The sequence below is a fragment of the Amphiprion ocellaris genome, chromosome 9 (genome assembly GCF_022539595.1).
Source record: "Amphiprion ocellaris isolate individual 3 ecotype Okinawa chromosome 9, ASM2253959v1, whole genome shotgun sequence".
Classification (NCBI taxonomy): domain Eukaryota; kingdom Metazoa; phylum Chordata; class Actinopteri; family Pomacentridae; genus Amphiprion; species Amphiprion ocellaris.
This window is the reverse complement of record NC_072774.1, coordinates 27,299,894-27,314,718: the sequence shown is the minus strand read 5'-3', so window position 1 is coordinate 27,314,718 and position 14,825 is coordinate 27,299,894. Positions and strand designations below refer to the sequence as shown.

The 14,825-nt window shown below is 39.4% G+C and overlaps 1 protein-coding gene across 3 annotated transcripts in view; it reads left to right on the top strand.

Moving 5' to 3' along the window:
• The window catches only part of ulk4 (unc-51 like kinase 4), a 115,049-nt gene that overhangs the window by 46,997 nt on the left and 53,227 nt on the right, over positions 1 to 14,825 (top strand). For all 3 annotated transcript variants that reach the window (XM_055013626.1, XM_055013625.1, XM_055013624.1), the window contains 5 exons: positions 337 to 431; positions 2,804 to 2,855; positions 4,416 to 4,578; positions 6,138 to 6,230; positions 11,158 to 11,206. In XM_055013626.1, the coding sequence (XP_054869601.1) occupies positions 337 to 431; positions 2,804 to 2,855; positions 4,416 to 4,578; positions 6,138 to 6,230; positions 11,158 to 11,206 (452 nt within the window). The remainder of the gene's footprint in view (positions 1 to 336; positions 432 to 2,803; positions 2,856 to 4,415; positions 4,579 to 6,137; positions 6,231 to 11,157; positions 11,207 to 14,825) is intronic.

Genomic DNA, 14,825 nt, shown 5'->3' with positions numbered 1-14,825 from the left:
TACACTTTAACTCCCAAGTCACCTTTGACTCATAAGAAAAAAAAGAATGTGTGGGAGGCAGAGACAGCCCTGACAGGTGCTGAACTGAATTACAGATGCATGTGTATGAGGCAAAATGCAGAGTGCCATCACTGTTCATTCATCTGAAGCAACTGAGGCGCTCAGTGCCTTGCTCAAAGGCCACGATATCAACCATACTGCAGTGGCAAACTGACTACTAGAATAAATCACTGTTAGAACAGAAGATTTCAGCTGCTGGTCAGCTTGCAAGGTATGTCAAGGTGCTCATCGGGGACATGACTCAGTCGTGCTGAATAATATTTCATTCTCCATTAGGTGCAGCAATATGTGAAGACTTGATTAGAACAACTCTGTCCATTGTGGAAGTCCTGAGTCAGCACCATGCCCTCATCACTCCATATCACAGTGCTGTAAGTATGTGTGGAAGCTGCGCAGACTGAATGTTTGAGTGTCTGTCCGTGTGGCTGCCTGTCTGAAAGTTTAGTAAAGCAATATAGGACAGGTATCTTGTGATATTCAGCAAATGTCAGTACGTTACATCTGATGGGACTTTGGAGACAACCTGTCATCATCCTGTTGCTCTGTTGTGTTTCTGCAACTGCCACATTTTCAGCATAGATTTTTTTCTTGTTTCTCATTTGTGTCTTGAAGTGTTTTTGTGAATAACTGCAGCCTTTAGTCGATTTTTTTATATAGTGGCCCCTGCTCGTATATTCAGTGTGTGTCTTCCAGTCGACGAAACTTGTCCATTAGTGATCAGAGGACGGAGGGTCAACTCGTGGGCTATTAGGCAAGACACTAATCAACTATTGAACCAACGGAGCCTCATCGGATCTGTGTGTGTTTTTGTGGATGTGCGCGGGACGATACGGCGAGATTGTGTTTAATGACTATTGACGTATGGAAGTGGAGAGCAGCAGGAAGCAGACAGGATGAAGGGAGAGAAAAGGAAAGAGATGAGGAATAGAAGAAAGCAGCAAGGAGGAGGCTCGCTGCTACTGATAGTCAATAACACAGGAAGACACTTTAATTACCAGCAGCCAGCTCAGATTAACTTTTATTGCCCACTGGACAAGGACACACTGGAGTTAGTTTACGTCTCTGAATCCTTGTCGCAGTTTAAGTGAAGTTTGCAGTAAGTTTTGTTGCCACAGCAAACAGAAGCCACTTTGTCACTATAGGAATATGTTACATTTGTGTTTCTGCCATATAAATATTACTCACATAAACAAAACAGTGACAGACAGGAATTGAATTGAGTTAATACTGCATGTCATTGAACTATAATGTTTTTAAAAAAACAATAAAAATGCATTTTTCTGCCTGTACAGACTTTTAAAAATCTAAGCAGCTATAAACAAATACAGCTTCAGAATCAGAAATAATTTATTGATCTCTAAGGAGAAATTGCTTATGTTACAGTTGCTCCCTTTTAACATCTGAGAAATTTAAGCAGTAGAAAAGATATAAGATAAACACAAGTAGAAAAATATATCTAAAAAATACAAGCATAAGTGGAAAAGAATGGCCATAAAAATGACATGTTGTTACGGCACTACATGTTCACTGGGCCCATAAGGTTGCTTCATTAGTTTAAAAATTTAGAGTACAAGGCAAGGTGTCAAGTCTTATTTATAACATAGAAAAAAGCACAGCATGCAGTGTAAAAACAGGAAGTTCCTTTAAAAGATTGATGTATGACTTGATTACAATATGCAGTCACATATGACACACTACATACAATGCAGCACAGTGAGTAACAATTAATTAGTTACTATTATTAGTAAAACTAATGGTGGTTCATTTAAAAAAAATAAATTAAATGTAACATTGCCTCTTTCTTGGTTCATGGTCATGTTTAGTTACAATTGTAGAGATAATAAAAACTGTCCTTCTTTGCACCGCTGGACAATAGGCACAGGGATACCTGGGTAAAAGAGCCCAGATGGAAAAATGTGGACAAGAAAGGATTTCAGAAATTGGAGGGACATGCTATGAGTTCACAGAGAATGCACCAAACCTCCCCACAAACACACACAGACACACACACACAGTCTTTTGATGGCTGTGATATTAATACACAGACCATTAAGTGGTGGACAACATCCTTTGTAGTTTTCTTTCTCGGGCTTTCAATGTAATGACCTCACACACACTCACTCAGCATCAGTTTTGTTTCTATGGTAATATTAGTAATCATGCAAATTCATGCAATACAGATTCGTGCCTAAATAAGGGCTCTGACAGTTGCGAAAGTACATGTTCTTGTGTGTCCTGTGTTTGATCAAAGAAATCATTCAACAGTGCATTTCCATAGTAATTTGATCCTGTGTGACAGCGGTTTGCATGGTTAAGCCCCACAGAATTAATATAGTGCACTGTCTGCTATTCAGCTTAATCTAAAAATATATCCTATTTTCAGATTTCATGTATATTAACTTGTTTTTTTAGAGGAAGATTATGTTTATCACTATACTTTTTTCCCTGAAATGAGAGGATATAGGACAGCAGTGAACTATTGAACTAATATTTATGTTCTGTTCATAAAAGCCCTCAGCGCATTGGCGAGCTAATTTTCCACTGTTCTGACCTGAGCTGTTTCATGCCTATGACTTTATCTGCAGCTGAACTTATGTAACACCAGACCGTAATTGATTCTGCCAGATTCTATGATTGCTTCACCAGAGAAGAGAGTCGGCTTCTTACTGAGTACTGTGATCAAGGACCAGCACAGTATGACATGTATAAAGCTTCTTTTTTTGTCTTTTAATGTCTCTTGAAGGTTGTGGACGCCATCCTGCCTCCTCTGACAACACTGGCTTTCAGCAGAAATGGTAAGAGTGGCGGGTCATTTTTTAAGAGAATGAGACAGAGAAGATGTGGGCAGAGAAGCTAATGTCAGAGTGATAGAAGAGGGAGTGAGGGCGAAATGGCAAATAGGAAAGTTGAACCGCAGGTTTGGAAGTATAGAAGCATCCTCAGAGCAGAAAGCTGGGGGGCTTTGTTGGCTTTTACACCCTATTTATTTCCCTTCATTTCCCATTTGTTATCAAACATGGGCAAAAATGGCAAAAAATAATGTGAGAAAAAGGTGGGCAAGTAGATGGATAGATAGAAAAATGGATAGATGAATAGGTGTGGAGTGAAAATAGATCACAAAGAAGAGGCCGACAGTGAACTAGAGCAGCTAACCTTGAATGTTTAAGGTTGTGAACATCTCGGCATTCATGAATTGCAGCATCTAGTGGAAAGTGCTATCACAATATTCCGTTCAAGTGTTTTGGTTTGGACCTTCAGTGAATCATTACAGCTGGCTCTACACAGGAGAAAGTCAGTCCTCAGCATTGAATAATGTCCCTTTTTTAGGCAACAATAATGTGTTTTCTTGTCATTGTGTCATGCTTTGGTGGTCTATAAAGAGTTTAAGTCCTCCACTGAGCTCTTTGGTATTTCATTACCTTTAATGTACTATAAATACTGATCAGCCACATCTTTAAAACTACTGACAAGTAAACTCTATACAGCAACATTGATCATGTTGTTACAATGCAGTATTATGGTAGGAAAGCTTGGGTCCAGCCATACATGTAGTGGATCTCTGATAGATCGCTGAACATTGCTGCAAACCAAACACACTCGTCATGGCAACAGCAATCCTTAATGGTAGGACAGTGCTCCTTGTCACACTGCAACAACTGCCTGGAGGAACATGACCAAGAGCCGAAGGTGTTGATCTTTCCTGTAAACTCCCTAATGTCCCAAACGAATTAAACCTCTGTGAGGTGAACAAACTCGATCCACAGAAACTCATAAGACCTCATAACCTCATAAGATCTGCTGCCAACGTCCTTGTGTCCATGTCCTACTGCGTATTACACGGTGTTAGGCAGGTGGTTGTAATACTGTGGCTGATTGTTGTGTAATATAATGGCATTAGTGTATTATTCAATTCCCTTAGTCATAACAAGTGTTTGGTATGGCTTTTGATGTTCAGTTTAATGTGGTTATTTCTATTTATGTTAACTGTCCTAGAAGGAGCCTGTAATATGAACAGTAATGTCTAGATACTGATCAGGTCAAGACATGCCACTGAGTATCTTTTCACTTACTCTGAAAGCATGTGACATCCTAAAGTTTGTTTCTACAGTTTGCATCACTGCTGCCTTTATATCAACAAATCCTCACCACTTCTAAAATAATGGTCTGAATTGTTTTTAGTTGTCAAATGTGACTCTGCAAATGAAACAAAATTGTTAATGCATATTATTGTGCCCTTGGAACTGAAAAGTCAGTTATGAAAGGAAAATGCATTTTTGTTTTTTCAGAAATGTTTTCTCATATGTGTTTCTAATAAAGTCTCTCTCGTCTCCTTTGTTGGTGTGTTTGTGCTACAGCTGAGTGGTCAGTGTTTGTTTTGAGGGTTCTGTCTGAACTCAGTCTGGTCCTGCTGGCTGAGGACGGTGATGACACAGAGAACAATAAGGAAACGGAAAGAAGAGAAGACGAAAGCTCCTGTAGTCAGATTTTATCTCACATCACTACATCTCTGCTTTCAAGGTTGGTCTGGCTCCTTCTAAGTATAATTTTGACAGTGTCTCTGAATTCCCCATTTAGTTTTTGCTTCTGCATCAACAGAAAAATGTGTCTTTGAATAGCATTTTCATTATCAATACAACATAACCAAATAAATGCAACTGCAATACTGCAATATTGATCTTCAGTTTGGTTCCTGTCCGCTGGTTTGTGTCAGTTATCATTTAGGTTTCTTAATATTAAAATATTTCTTTTGACTCCCTTTGACAACCAAGACAATGTTGTATGAAGTCTGACCTTGGCTTATACGGGTGCTTTTTGGGTAAATATTAGCATTACACTGATGTTCTAACCAAAACAGCTTGAATACTGTTGCTACTAGGCAAAATACATTAAAGAGGACCTGTTTTGCGCATTTTCCAGTTCTATAATTTCATTCAGGGACTCCACTAGACTAGTTTTGCTTGATTCACAGTTCAAAAATATGTTACACTGGCCCTTTATGCAGCCCTCAGTTCATCCACTGAAACAAGCAGAAGTACATGAAACGCCTGTAATACTACTCAGGCAGTATTACGTTTACATATATTTACCAATAAAACCACAGTTTGACTTCGTGGGCGTGTTGTGCCTGAAGCAGAGAACCGTATAAAGAAGTCCATGACGAGCTGACGTTGGCTTAGAATGAAAGTAGAAACAACTGCTGGAAACGTAGCATTCAGTCAGTCTGAAGCCTGAGCTTTTATTCTCACAGGAATTACTTTTGCCCCATTTAATATGAGTATTCAACATTCTAACAATAAATATATATGACAAGAAATAAGGAAAAGCACAATAGGTCCTCTTTAAAGCCTTAGAGCTCAGTGAACACAGGTGGTGATGTCAAATCTGAGCTTCAGAAACAAAGACTCAGATTTTCTGAAATGAAAACAGGAATACAGAACCATCATAAATTCTATATTGGGAAAGTTCTCATTTTATGATGGGATTTTTCACACAGCTGGCAGTCTAGCTAAGGTAGCTACATGTAAATCCGAATAGTAGTGATATGACGATTTGTTGACATCAAAATTCTTCTTTAAAATATGTTGTATGTTCTGCAACAATTAACTGATAGGCATCTGTCTTTATAAGTGTTTGCATTAAATGACTGTACATGAAGAGCAGAGACAGATGAGTGTATTTTACAGAAGTTTGCGTCATGGCAGAATAACAAGAATACATAATGGATGATGCTGATGTTTGTGGTGTGCTTTTCTGACTTTTCCTTTACATCCATTATGTGCATATATAGAGTCTCTTCCAGTACAAGTAATATTTACAACTCCTTTTTTAAAATGATTTTTGCGAGCATGGTTGCCTCATGTGTTACCTCTTGTTCACTTATTCTATCCTCTGCTCCTTTTCCCATATTTCCATATCTCTCCTTCTCCTATTAAAACCCTGGTTCTCCCCTCCCCCTCTCCTCCACCCCTCTCTCCAGATCTGTTCTAGTTTACACTCTGTTACTAATGATCAGAACAGTGCATTAATTATTAACACTATGAAAGCCAAATGTTATACTCAGACATGTTTATGTCTAGGTACGAAGCTCTTCTTCGTGCAGCAGAGCCGATCCCACTTCATGCACTCAAACTGCTCGTATCGATGACTGAACACAACACTCAGATCTGCAGGTACTGTATCCACAATCAATCACTCACAACTAATTACACATACAAATATGGAAGCGACAAAATACCAAAATGCATCAGTAACATGATTTTGTACACTGAAGAGTAGAAAAAACTTACCATGCCTGACTACTGAGTAACTGAAATTTTGTTTAAGAAATACATTTGTTAAGTGGATATCCTCTAGAATCCAATACTGTGATTCTCTATCCAAGGCTAAGATTTGGTAGTACTGAAGTGCTTTGCAGTCCTAGCAGGTGCAGATTCTAATACACACAGGCACATTTTAGGCACGCTGTGTGTGATGTTTTAATGCCAAGGCCAGTGATTCCCAGTTCAGCATTGCAAATCATTCACAGCCAAGCACACATACTCGCATGGATAAATGTGCACAAACGCACGAAACAAACCCACTCACACTTATAAGCAGTGATTTATTTGCCCACTACAGCATACAGATATTCATGAAAGATCATTTGTTTGCAGACTTAGCTGATGCACCTCCTGAGCTAATAGCAACACCAGCACAGCTGCATAGCTGATCTGTATTCAACAAGAACCTCTTCACCCTTCTTAAAGCTGCTGTTTTCTACATTAGTAATCTGTTTAGTGACAGACATAAGGTGCTGTATCAGCTGAGATGTGTACAGACTTGACATATTGTGCTGATATATCTCAGCATAATAGCTACTCCTGAAGAGCTTTGCTTAAAAGTATATTGCTGCCTCTTTAAATATATGACACTAAGACAAAATTATTGCTGGTATTGAAGTAAGATTCACTACTGCATAATGTGGAAGTAATTCACTATTCTGAAATGTAAAAGCATCTCATGAGAAAGCAGTCAGCTGACACCAAAATGAAAATGGGTAATGATGTGTTGCTGTTGCACCAAAAATCTGCTGATTCCCTGACTCACCTGTGTGTGTGAGTGTCTGTGTGGGTGTGTGTGTGTGATTTCTACATTTGTGTGCTCATGTGTGCGTGTTGATCTTAGTGTGTTTGATAGATGTGATCTGACATTAGCTGTCAGTAAGTCTTGATTCTCTGGCCATCCGTCTTCTCTTTTCAGCTGTTGACAGAGACAGAAAGTGAAACGAAAGGAGGCAAAGTATGAGGATGGAGGGTGAAAGATAGGACAGAAAGAGATTAAGGAGGATAGACTGGGAAGAAAGTAACACTGGAAGGCAAAGAAAATCTTGCCAAGGTTGGAGGGTGAGGGATAGAAGGGAAGAAGTGTTAATGGATGAGGGACAATGAATAGATGTGCATCACTCAGGAAAGAAAGTGAGTCAAAAGGAGGAAAAAACTGGGTGCGATGTCGCAGATTTCATCCACTAAATGATGGAATCAGAGCCTTATTTTCCAACCTTGGTTACTTAGCTGTAAAAATGCAGTAATGATCAATATTTGTGTATTACTACATGATCATAGACACTGAAATGTATATAGTCAGGTATTCAATATCTCATCTATAGTTCCATGTTTAATCTTTCATCTTTAAATACTAAGTATTAATTTACAACAACCACGATTAACCTTCTGTTTTGTCCTTCCCTCATTTCTTACCCTGCTTCTATCCACTTATTTTATCTACTTCAGCAATAATAACTCAATAAACCTCTTATCACTAGTATCCCACTCTCCCTCCATCTCCATCCATTTCTTCCCTCCCGCTTCCAGGGTTTAAAGTTCGTCCTCATAGCTGAATATGCCCCTACTTCTCTTATCAGTAATATTACTCCCTCTCGTCTTCATCCTCCTCTTCCTCCATCTTTCCTCATCCCCCTCTTTCCTTGACACAAGTAGAGTGACGTGAACTTTTCAAATTGGTGTCAGCACTCTTCTCTCTACATCTGTTTTTCTTTCACTCCTTTCCTCTGACATTATTAACAACATTTTACAGTTTTTTCTTTCTGTCTCCCTCGCTCTTTTTCTCTCACCATCTCTAATTTATTAACATTAGTCCACATTTCTCTCTTTCTGTGCCCTCTCTCCACAACTTTCCCTCCATCACTGCGGTTATACAATCAGAAATTAAATTGCCTGGGTCTTGGTTAGATAAGTGTGGCTATGAAGCCAGCCGAGCGGTAATTAGATGGTAAATTGGGGACATTAACGTTGGGAAGGCAGCCTGCTGTCTCTCTCTGCATTATCACAGTCCAGACACACCTTCAAACAACTACATTTACTATGACCTTTAGCCAGTAAACCTAATACTGTGTGGTTATATGTGTGTTTGCCCATGTATGTTCAGTGTCCTTATACGTCTGTATTCCAAATGTGTGTGGATGTGGTGTAGCCTTTTCACACTTATCAGCCAAGTATGAGGCAGCATCTCTTCATTTAACTGGATTTTTTGTTGTGATTGTATAAGAATCTATGCACTTTCCTTTTGTTTTCTTTCATTATGACCTTGACATAGACCTACATCTCTCTAATGCAAAGAAAAACAGATTCATTAACCCCAAAGTGATCATTTTAACACATTAAAAAGCTGTAATTGCAAGTAACAGGTTATTTTACTGCTCTCAAGTGTAAAAAAAAAATTGCATGAAAAATATTATTAAATTATTTTAAAATTAAATAATGATGTCATTTTGTTACTGTATGGAATGCTTTAGATAGAAGTTGACTCATTCTTTCCTGTTAAAATAAAACATAACACCTTCATCTTAGAATTTATTATCTTTTCAATGATCAATAACAAGGTCGACATGGCATTTTCAAAATCGTCTAGATTATTTTTTACATTTTATTAGCTTTATTAAACGCTGTAGCTGACAGCTGCAACAGAATGTATGATGAGAGAAGAGCAGCCATTAATCTAATTTAGTGGTTGTCCATATTGTGATAGTTACTGTGGTCTCTGTAATGAAGCTAATTCTGTTGTTTGCATGTATATTTGATGTGTGACTGATGCAATGAAGGTTTGTTCTATTAGATGTCGTCTGTTGTGCTGTGGTTTGTTCAGTGTCTGGTGTTGTGCACTGTGTCTACTAATATATGGCTGGTAGTTTAAAGGTGGTCCAGTTTATCATGTTGTACCGGCCTGGCCTGTCCTCTCATCCTCTCAGCCTGTCACCTCCCTAATAGGAGGCCATCCATCACATCTACAAACACAATCACAGACACACACACGCACATGCACACGTGCACGCGCACACACACACACACACACACACACACACACACACACACACACACACACACACACACACACACACACACACACTCACACACACACTAGCACATTTATAAAAGTCTTAACATGAGGTATACTGCTAGATATAAACTACTTCATCATGGCAAAAATTGTCAGTTACTACAAAGATGTAATTGCTGTCCACAGCTTTGTTTCTACAAACAACCTGCAACCATAGACAGTGACTGTTCTCAGTATAGAAGATGAAGAATGACTTACTACTCAACTAAAAAGAAACTTAGCTGTAGTTTCTGTGAAAGTTTTACTTCGGTGGTGCTGATGGTGGCATCTGGCCAACTCCACCAACCACTGCACAACAGAGATGATGAAGATGTGAATTAATAAGCTTGAGATATGTTTTGCACTCTGAAAACAGATTTACCAAAATATGCATAAATTTTGTCCAGCAATTTAACTATTATGTGTTCTACATACTACTACATACCTTATTCAACATACTAAAACCAAGAAGTTGATAATAAAAGAAAAATATTAAGCATCAGGTCCAGCACTAAGTGCGGACCAAAACACCTGCTTGTTCCAAACAGTCCCAGTTTATTTCGCAAAAGCTGATGGTGAGAATTTAGTGCAATTTTGTGGAGAATATGTTCTCAACACACATGAATGGTATTGCACATATGAAGGTTACAGAAGGTTACAGGACTGCAGCACAGGTAATCAGCTGAAACAAGCGATCAACACTAGTTATGTCTATAAGAGCACAGAATTTAATATATACAATCTATACAGTAAAAAAGAGGAATTTAAAAACATTTCTAAGGGTGACTTAAGATGACCATTTGCTGTTTTTTGCTGATCAGATGTATTTCTACCTGTGCATCTGACTTTTATTAAATGAAAATATCTCCCTGTTGATACACCATCATGGTAAGATGGTTCCAGGAGCATCACATGAACTAAAGTGCTGTTCAATCTTCTACCTTTGTGATGAGGAGAAACACAGTGTTTGCTGCTGATGCCTGCTCAACAAACTATAAATCATAGTTAGAGTGAAGACAGATTTTTAAATTAATGGACAGCCTTTGTTACCTTTAGCATATTAGCATCTGTCTGATTTAAACTAGCTTTGTTCCAATTACAGCCTAGACGCTTTGGTACTTTCTAATGCACACAAGTACATAAACAAGATGTGTGTTCATACATGTAGACACTCCAACCACACAGTAACTGAATGAAAGAAACTTAGTAAGTACACAGAATGTCATTGCTAATATAGTCACCCCTTCCTTTCCCTCCCTTTCTCTTCTACTCTCAGCTTGCCGTCTAGTTTTTCAATGTGGATTTAACCACATTACTTATTTCTTTTCCCTCTTTACTTCCTCCTTTCATTCATTTGTTCCTCCACCCCTCTGTCTTCTCTGCCCAAATCTTCTCCCCTCTTCTCTAATCTCCTCTTTGCAAAATGTAATCTTCTCTTACCTCATCTTCTCTTTAGCGCTCATCACCTCTCTCCATGTCCTTCCCTCTCCTCCCTCACCTCCTCTCACTTCATCTCTTCTCATTGCTTCTCCTCTTTTACTCTTTTTTTTCTCTCTCCAATTCCACTGGCACCAGACAGGAGTTGTTGTAGCAGAACTCCAGCGTTAATGAAGATGAAACAGCCCGGTGTGTCTGCATGTGTGAAGAATGTGTGAATACATTAAATTAATTCCTCACCCTCATTTTCCTGCCGCTGTCTCATTGTGTATTTTCTCTCCTTTTCAGGTTGATCAAACATAGTGGGATCCTACCAATAGTATTTCAGCTCATTATGGTAAGAAACCAAAGTCAATTAGTTTTCATTGAGCCAATCCCTAAATCAGTTGGTCAGTCAAATATTAAATAGACTTACAATCAGCTAATCAAAGCCACAATTCAGAATTTGCATTATTTTATGGCAGTTCTGCCCCGTTTTGCTACAGCTCAGTTATACTGTCTACTTCCCTCTCTTTCCTCTTTCATTTGCTCCATCTAACCCTTAGATGTATTTATGTAAATTAGCCTGAGTGGTTTTGACCTATTAGAAGGCTGGTGTAATTGACTGGCAGGTCAGCAATAGAGAGGAGGAAGGGTTAATAGAGTGGGAATATGGACTCCACTATTAAGAGCTAACACACAGACACACAGCACTTGTCAGTTATCAGTGAGGCATAACAGCGTTTCCAGTAAACAATTTATTTTACCTGACCCTTTTCGCATACACACAATCTAACGCACTCACCAGCACCGTACAGACTGTTTTCAGCAAATCAGAACACTTGTACTGCAGCAAACAATTTTGACTTCACACACACACACACGCACACACACACACACACACACACACACACACACACACACACACACACACACACACACACACACTTAATAATCAGCGTTCTGCTTGGCTGCCTGTCCAGCCCCGACTAGCTGATGCAGAATGTTAAACACTGTTATCCAATGGCTTGATTAACTCGTCTCCTGATTGTTTACTCCTGTCTGAACCGGTCATGTCTGGATCCATTAACGCTGTCTATGTTGCTCACATATGGATTGATTTATGTTGCCTGAAACTCTCTGATGTGGATCGATTACACCTGTCGCTGGTGATCACACTTGTCATGGAGAAACTCACCTAATTGTATTTGTCTAGATGATGAAGTAGTTCTGCTTCAGACATGAAAGGACCTCAGGATGCTGGCTGGACCAGGGTTCTTAACTGGTTGGTTGCTGCGCTTGAGGAGGCAGAAGGCTGTTCAGAGTGGACTGTTGCAGTCAAACACCGATACAATACATACTATAGATGCACTACTTAAACAAGTTGAATTTTCCATGAGTTAAAGTGCAGGGTGCCAGTTAAACTTTGGTTTGCTACTGCACATTGCCAGGTTTATGCTTTCTGTGATGTACACTACAGTCTTTTTATGGGTTATTAGTCCATAAAGATCAAAAGAGATTAGCTTTGTCATTTGTTGTTGCTGACAGGCAGGCTGTCCTAGGCGTGAACTGATGTCATTGTCTTCAGCCTCAGGCAACTGCACATGATGAGTACCAGCCAGGCTTATCAGCCCATACCCAGATCAGACTGATGTGCACAGACCCTGCAGGCAGAGCTGATATATCTCAGAGAGGATCAAATAGTGAAATGGGGGCAGGAGAGGGAAGGAGAAGAGAATTACTGTAGGAGGAAGGAGAAAAGGTTTGTACGGAGGAGAAAGAATGAATAGGAGTGCTGGGAGGAGCAGCAAAGAAGGAGATGGGAGAAAGAGTAAGGAGAACGCTATTGTTTGTTTCTTTTTACAAATCAATCCATTGCTGCAACTATATGCTTAGAAATCATTTAATCTTTTGCTTAAATTATGTTTTAGCTAAAATTGTCCACTGGTCACAGTTTTTTACAACAGGCATAAAATATTTTCTTCTTAGATAGAACATACTATTCTATCAAATCAGTTTGCTGTATTCTTGTGTATCTGTCAGTAAAATGTGTCAGTAAAAACATTGAAAATTCAGTCAATAAAACAGTGAAAAGGCAGTGATAGTAGATTCACTGATATCTAATAGTAACTAGAAATGCCATAAGCCTGCAAGACCTACTGAACTGCTCACCAGTGATTTCTCAGGACAAAATATACATTTTCTATGACAAAAGATCCATGCTGTGCACATACTCTACTGATCAAAAGTTTTAGAACACCCCAATTTTTCCAGTTTTTTTATTGAAATGAAAGTAGTTCATGTCCAATGAATAGCTTGAAATGGCACAAAGGTATGTGGTGAACAAAATGGTTTTTAAAAAAGTACAGGTTAAAAATAAAAAGACAGGGTTACCTTTTTCAAGGAACAAGAAATGGACAACAACTTAAAGCTGTTCTGCAGTAATGGAGGTTGATCAAGCCTTGAAAATTGGTGCTACCAAATCCTACAGGTGTCCCAACTTTTCTTGATTACTTCCAACCCCGTCTGTCTGCATAATGGTAGTGCTGGAACACCCTGTGGCACCATACCCTCGAGAGCATTATTTGACCAGTATTGCACTGCAGAAAGTAGCGTGTCGCTATAAAAATGGCCAGGAAGAGTCAATTAACAATAGAAAAGAGACAGATCATCATAACCCTTAAAAATGTAGGTTTTTCCTACAGAGAAATTGCGACAACAGCTTGGTGATAGGCACCTCACAGGACAACAGCTTCAAGCACAGCTTAATAGTGCTTGTAGTAAGCAAGTCTCAGTTTCAACTGTGAAGAGAAGACTTGCAGTTGCAGGTTTGACAGGTCAAGTTTCAGCAAGAAAGCCATTGCTAAGACGTCACAATAAGAAAAAGAGGCTTGCCTTGTCCATGAAACACCACCAATGGACTACTGAAGACTGGAAGAAGGTATCATGGACTAAGGAATCAAAATTTGAAATCTTTGGGTCATCACGCAGGATTTTTGTACACCGTCAAGGAGGAGAAAGGATGGTTCCTCAGTGTGTGACATCAACTGTCAAACATGGAGGAGGAAGTGTGATGATCTGGGGCTGTTTTGTTGGATCCAGGGTCAATGACTTGTACAGAGTGAGAGGAACCCTGAACCTAAACGGCTACAACAGCATTCTGCAGCATCATTCAGTACCCTCTGGTATGTTCCTAGTTGGTCAGAGGTTCATCCTACAGCAAGATAATAACCCAAAACATAAGTTCAAGCTACGCCAGAAAAAAAAAAAATAAGATGTAAGCTTGAAAACATGGAGTGGCAGCACAGTTTCCAGACGTAAACCCCATGGAGCTGGTTTGGGCTGAACTGGACAGAAGAGTGAAAGCTAAGCAACCTTAAAGTGCCACACATTTCTGGGAACTTCTGCAACAGACTTGGATGTTGCTGTCTGGGCTGCAGTAACATGGTCGGCACCTGATTCTGTCACACTGTGTTCATCTTTCCTAATGCATCTCTGCTGACAACATCTAAGAGCAGTGTCACACTGAGCTGAAGGTCTTCAACTATTAGGCTGTGTTATACATTCTACATCCATTAGGGTCCGTGTGAAGTGAATTTCCAAGTCCAGAAGAGCCCACACTGACCCCTCTACATGCCCACGCAGCAATTATGCTACAAGGGCATTAGTGCTCTGCAGTGGTGTGTATGCATAGAATACATAGATAGCATCCTACTATCCATGCATGATCCTCCCACTGGACTCCAACCACACTGCAGACTATGTTATGTCTGCAACTGTCCATGTGTGCAAAGACGAGGCTTAAAGGCCAATTCATGCTTTCTGCATTCGAGTGTCCACTAAGGTTCACTTGGGTTCACAAGGGTACATGGGATGGATCCACTTAAGTTCATTAGGGCCTGTACAGATTGTACACTCTGCAAGTGCTTCAACCGCGCATGTGCCAGAAAAACATATGGTACTCAAAACAAATTCTA